The 6,940-nt window shown below is 33.5% G+C and overlaps 1 protein-coding gene across 2 annotated transcripts in view; it reads right to left on the bottom strand.

Annotated features, from left to right (window-relative positions):
• Positions 1 to 5,534: 5,534 nt before the first annotated feature.
• LOC111044285 (polypeptide N-acetylgalactosaminyltransferase 1) overlaps positions 5,535 to 6,940 on the bottom strand; it is a 69,191-nt gene continuing 67,785 nt past the window's right edge. The window contains exon 10 of one of the 2 annotated variants that reach the window (XM_039434152.1): positions 5,535 to 5,817. In XM_039434152.1, the coding sequence (XP_039290086.1) occupies positions 5,659 to 5,817 (159 nt within the window). In that variant the 3' untranslated portion in view covers positions 5,535 to 5,658. The remainder of the gene's footprint in view (positions 5,818 to 6,940) is intronic. The other variant, XM_039434158.1, reaches the window with a different exon arrangement.

Below are 6,940 nucleotides of genomic sequence, written 5' to 3'. Positions count from 1 at the left end.
GTAATTGACGGGTTGGATGAATTATTATTATTATTCAAAAATCAATATTCAATACTTATAAAAGATATGCCCATTGTAAGTTATTTTTTATATTAATAGTTAAACTTGAAAATATAAATGACGGGATGGTTGAATATACACATTAAATTGATAAATTCAAATTAATAATGAATAAGAACAATTGATGCCTCTTTGAATATAACGTTTTCATTCTATTCAAGACAATCAAATCTATTCATTCTGAGTTTATATAAACAAATATGAGATAATGCATTTTTGAATCGAACGAGTTCTGTTCATTAATAATTACATTGTAAATGTTTGAAAAGTGGTTTTGTTGATTTGCAAGTTCATTATAGACAACTGAAACAAAAAGGCTGGAATTCAATAGACAAATAATAAAATGGTGTTGAGAGGCATTATGAACGAAATAATTTTATAAATATACTCACTTGTTCAAGTTGTAAATTCTGCAGCTCTAAAAATTTACTACAATTTTTATATTTCACAGTTCTCTGTCAACTAGCAGAACAAAAAGACTACACATCAAAATTGATTCAGTTTTCTGCACAGTCTACTCCAAGCTGTATCAGAAATTTCTTAAATTTAATTTTGAATAAGGATGTTGAGACGTCCTGAAATACTAATGTGGAAAGTAACGAGCCAAGTTACGATACAGAATATGTGAGATAGAAGGAATTGGTTTGTGTGAGAGATCTCTGGAGGGATATAGCTGTAAAAGCAGTGTTCATATCACTCCGCGTTTCATGCCTATGTGTAAAGGGCCCAAGAATGTTCATTTTTTAAATGTGATGAAATGTTTTTAATGAAGAGCTGTCTTAAAGTCAGGACCACACTCTCCTCAAAGAGAATGTTAGTCGAGAAACGAGGATTTTTTCAGAGCTTCTTTCAGAATGGGCTTTTGAGTGTCTGAAGTACCATCTTGCAAGCACCACCCCATGCAACTATACCAAACTCCTTTTGGAGTATAGTCTAGTATAGTTGCATGGGGTGGTGCTTGCAACTGGACATAATGCAAAGTAAGCAATTATAATATCTCTCTTATCCAGTACGTCGCTCATCATTCTAAATGCATTATTTTATTATAAAAATAAATAAATTATTTATCAAGACCTTTGAGCAGTCAATGTGAGTAGTCCACCTCATCCTATGGTCGAAAATACCCAAATACTTGTAGGAAGTGACCATTTCAATAGAATAACAAGTCACAAAGAAAATCCCCACAGGAGCAAACTTTTAAACTTTGTAAATTGTAATCGGTGGTCGTTCTCAATAATATTGGCCTGAATTTTGTTTTCGTTGTGCTCATTATTACGATATTTTGATCAAACTATGTTTTAATGTGGAAATATGTCATCTTGTGCATTTCCTAACTTTTACTCAGTTTGACCCTTTCAAAAATATTAATGCAACATCAGCAGCAAAAATAACCACCTATATATATTTATTTTTGATATATTATTTATATAGATTGAGAACAGGAGTGCTGGGCCCAAAGAGCTTCCCTGAGTCACACCAAAGTCAACCGCCATATCTTCACCCCTGACGTCCGTCAAGGAAACAAACTGATGGCGATTTGACAGATAACTTCTGAAACATGCCAACATCTCGAGTTCCAATAGATTAATTTATCCAATAATTTGTTCCTGTCAACAGAACCAAAGGCTTTTTTAGGTCAAGGAATAGAAGCATCATCCTTTGATTCTCATTCATTTCTTTTATTTAGAGCTTTGAAAATGTTAAATAGAGCGCCAGATATATTTGTGTCTTTTCTGAAGCCAAAATATTAATAGAATATATTTGATGATGTTGATATATTCATATTTGATGAAGTCCAATTCAATATAACTTGGTTTGGGGTTTAAATATGTTATATATAAAATGGTTTGAGCTTGTACAGCCTAGTCAACCCTATTTTATGTGGTACAGTATATAAAACTAAATTGACCGAGCGAATATTAAGGTTTAAGATTCGAGTCGACGGTTTTGCATTTCATGTATGTTTTTATGTATGAATGTTCCGCATTTACGGCGGAACGAGGCAATGAATTTTCATGAAATTCGACAGGAACTTTTCTTTTTGAATTACGAGTGTGTTGAATTACTGTTTTTTTGAAATCTTGCATTTCAAGGATAATATAAAAGGAAAAGGAGTTTCTTTCATACGCCAATATTACCGTGGAAATCAGACTATAGAATCACTTCACTGTATGGGCTACTTTTTAGAAATTATTAAAAAGTTAATAAGTTTCGGCCGAAACTAGTTGTTTGAAATTTTTTAAATAGAAGGGTACTTTATGTTATTTAATAATTTTCAGGCTATAGAATTATTCATAGTAAATCAGCTGTTGAGTGGATTATTAATTGCCTGTAATGACGCATGCAATTAAAAACTCAAAGTAGCAATCATAGTATTCTCTCTCGACCTTTCTCCGCTTTCAACTCGGGCTGACCAGTTGCTATCTGTATGTCTAATAGGAAATTAGCTTTTGAAGATGGTTGTTGTTTACAACAGATGATTATCATTGTCGATACCTTCGACCATGTATAGGAAAAAGTGAATTCCGATACATGGTCGAAGGTCGATACACCGACCCAAGCAGCCATTAGTCGTTTTCACACCGATAGCTCACCAACACGACAGGACAGGACACAATTTTTTTGATTAACACAGGGGTGCCTACAGGGGGGGGGACATGACGCCAATGGCGTCATACAAATTTTTGGGGGGATTAATTTCAACCTAGAGGACCGATTCTCTCTAATAATTTTTTTTATTCATTCTTTTATTATTTTTGTTATTTATTCATTACTCCTTCGTATTATTTTCCCAACGATGTAAATGATGAGTTCCTACTGGAATAAACTACTTAATATGATCAGTGTAAGCGCTAGCTTACTGGTTTTTAGAAATCGTATCGAGAATTTTAATTGATGATTTTTCCGCACTTGGATTAGCTGGCAGGCTTTCAACTTGTCAATCAATCGGTAATATTGTCAGTATGGATCAACTAATTGATCGACATCAAACAGTCAGATCGAATATTCGGGAGTGTATCGTTTCAGTACATGCACATGAACGCGAGAACATTCATCTACAAGAACATCTGGCCAGGAAAAAGACTATTTGAGCTACAGTATCCTTGCAAGTAGCAAGCAGTCTCCTCACCTTCCAGGACCGGGTCCAAGAGGGGTTCTAACCAGAAGCTCGGCTACAGTGAGAATAACAGTTACAGTTAGGAAAATAAGGTATCGATAAACCGGGGTGACTTTGTCCCCATTTTGGGGAGTTAAAATTTTAAACAGCTTGCAATCAATACTTATGTTGCAAAAAATCTCTTGCAATATTTTTTATTGCACTCTGCAATGTTTGAAGAGTATTTTTCATAATAAAAAGTTAGTATTTTCCTTGACTTTAAAAAAAATATATTTTTTGAAAATAAGAGACAATGGCCCATATGAATAAAACCAGAGCAAATGCTCATGAGCAAGAGCATGGAGCATAAGGTTTTGCTCATGAGCAAAAGGTAGAAGCAAAAGCATTTGCTCATTTTTATATGAATAAGCTTTACCTTATGCTCCTGAACTCTGGAGCAAATGCTCACGTATTTTAGAGATTTTTCATCAGCTGATTCGCTTTTGTAGCCTTAGTTTGTTTTTATAGCTCACGGAAGCGCTAAATATGCAAATAGGGTGCACCGCTTGTGTTTGCGTCGTCGCTGTTTTCTATTTCTGAATAGAGTTTTAGGTTAGTTGAGTTTAGAATTTTGAAATAATAGCGTGAAAAAATGTCATCTCTATAATAATCTTCAGCATATTCTTATAATATCAATAGCCTTCTTATAATCGTCTACACTTTCATCTTCTTAAATACCTATTTCCTATTTTGTGATGGCTATCTTTATAACAGGTAGCTATCTTTTGTATTTATTCTTTTGTAGGGATAATGGTGATATGTATCATGGTAGAATCTAGAAAGAGTTTTATAGTTCTCAACTACTATTGGTTGTGATCGTATCTGGTATAGTTTCCTCTTCCTCATACGAATTAGTTGAGCCATTTTACTATGAGCAAAAGGTGATAAGCTGCTCTAGACTAGACTCACCTTTTTTGAAGCATTTTCTTCAAAAGTTGAGCAAATGCTCTAGTTTATTCATACAATTTTGAGCAAAAGCTTTTACTTTTGAGCAAATGCTCAAACTATTTTTTTGATGAGCATGAGCAAAAGGGTTTGCTCACGTTTATTCATAGAAAATGAAGCAAATGCTCCATATTTTAGAAGTATAAGCAAATGCTCAACTTTATTCATATGGCCCATTGTCAACCAGGGGTTGGGGTGACTTTGTCTCACTTTAAAAAATATATGGAAAAAGTTAATTTTCAAGAGTTAGACAAAGTGAAACTGTTAACCAACTGTTAACCTTTAAAATGAACAAAGACATTAAAAACAAATGAAAATCACAAATCATTTATTGAAAAATATTTCAGTTTCTGCTGCCTAAAAATCTTATGGCAAGATGGCTCCAACTCCAGAATCAGTAAAAAATGAATATTGAGAACGTATTAATTTTAAGCAAGGTGAATATTTTGTTTCATCAGGTAGAATACATGATATTTATCATATTTTGAATTGTATTTGCATCATATCCTGCATATCACAATTTTTATACTGGGACAAAGTCACCCCAAGTTAAACGAAAAATGACCTCGTTGTTTTCTAGTAACAACGTATCTAGTAACAGTATACAACTAGTAACAGAATCCTAACCATTTGAACTATGGATATTATGGATATACCAATTGAAATACAATAAAATGGCCAATATAATATGTACTCGCCGATATCTCAAGTCTTTTAGAAATAAGTTTTCTAACACGAAGTTTTCTGACAACAAAATCACAAGATGAAGAAGTTAGGTTTTATGTCGATAATCCAACTAATAATATATCGAGATTCGACAAGATATCGATTGTAGATCCTCGATAATGATTAGGGCTATGGGTATCAATGTTGAACATCAATTTCGAATAACGGAGATCGGAGATAAACTGATTTGAATATTTTTCCGCGAGATGGGACAAAGTCACCCCGGGGTAGACAAAGTCACCCCAAAGTCGACGGTACGTACTTGAAGCTACAATATTTCGTATTTAGGACTCCTAAAGTTGTAGTTTGTGAGGCGTACAGCCCCAACATTCAGCTTACTTGTTATCCAATAGTCCCACATCCCACTCTCACTTGTTTAACAGGTAGACCCAAAAATAAGGGGAGGGGATTTAGTTCATTCGGGGGGGGGGTATTGGCGTCATAGACGTTGGGGGGGATAGGCACCCCTGGATTAACAATATAAGAGGAGACTGTGGTTTATAACTGCGCGAGGCCTACTGTTCACAGAACTACTAGTATAATAGCCTAAAATATTTAATAATTAGCTTAATATTTGAATAAACAGGAGACTGTATGACTATTAGAGATTGCAAAGTGGTTTTAGGTTAGAGAATTGTAAGATCAGATTAGAAATAAAAAATACAGTTTATTTGTTCAAAAATAACATGGTATAGTTAAAAACTATGAAGTACAATATCAAATTTTTAATCGAAGTACAACTATGGCTTAGATTTGTGTCATCCATTTGATTATAATTGCTCGTTTAGATTGATTGTTTCGAGGTAATTGTCCCATTTCCATGATTGAGAAGGCACTCTACGGCATTGAGACACTCGCAGAGTGTCTCCACTTATCAAATTAGCACTGTCCAAACACAGATTCGAATCGTCATTTTTTAGCTGTCCAAACTGTTGGAAAAGACAAATATTACAAATTTAAACAAATCTATGTTCAATAACAGAAATGTTTGAACAATTACTTCTATTAAATCTGATGTTATTAAGATAACAGTGTAATTCAATTGCAATGTGATTGTTAGTGGATAATTAATTTCAAGTATCAGTGTGAGATGGTAGAGCAAAAGTGATGCTTCATTCATTTCATATTTTTATTTAACTGTTGGACTTGGTAAAAATAATCTTAATTGAATTTATCATCTTTCATATAATGAGGTATGTGATTAGCTAAAATAGTCGAAGCCTTCATTGATTGGCATGAGTTATTTCACAAACGCAGAGTTGAAATTGAAAAATATGTGCTTCCCATGCACATGGAATTTTCTTTTTGCTAATTTATTGATGATTAAAGTTTTATAATAGCTCCTAGGATCATTATTCATTGATAATTCGAGTTTCCCATAAGCCCGGATTCTAGGACATTTATTGAACTTAATGTACCATTAAATCTATTTTTTATGAAATCTATAGGTCTAATGGTCTATTAGATTTAATAAGTGTCCTAGATACCGGGCCTAGATTAATACTATACATTAAATCAATGCTTTAGAAGTTTATTGATTCAGTTCAATTGTTTAAACTTGGTACAATTTTAATACTTTTTTCATTTGAATACTTTTTTCTTGATACAGCACTTTGCTGGGCTTTATCTTCGATGTTGATGTTTTGCTCAAGTTGGTCAATTGCGTGAGGGTTGTATTTAGGTGTTTTTTCCAGATGTTTCCAAGAAAAAAGTCGGGGAACAATCAATCTGATGATCTAGTACTGGGGTTTCCAACCTGGGGGGCGTGGAGAAAGTCCAGGGGGGGGCGTGAAACCCAAATGAAATAAATAAAATGCCATCCCTGTCTATATATAAAATATATCTGTCAACTTATCCAAAACATACAAGTTCACTAAATTACATGTAAGTTACATTTAGTACTGTATATTCGTTTTTCATGTAGCCTAATGCTTGTTTTAATTTTCATCATACGTGCAATTATTGAATCTTTCCAATCTGCGTTACTGCATTCAACATTGAACAAAAAAATGTACTTACTCACTGTATCAAGTAGGCACATACTTGTATAAG

The sequence above is a fragment of the Nilaparvata lugens genome, chromosome 1 (assembly GCF_014356525.2).
Source record: "Nilaparvata lugens isolate BPH chromosome 1, ASM1435652v1, whole genome shotgun sequence".
In the NCBI taxonomy this organism is placed as follows: domain Eukaryota; kingdom Metazoa; phylum Arthropoda; class Insecta; order Hemiptera; family Delphacidae; genus Nilaparvata; species Nilaparvata lugens.
This window is presented reverse-complemented; position numbering and strand designations above follow the sequence as displayed.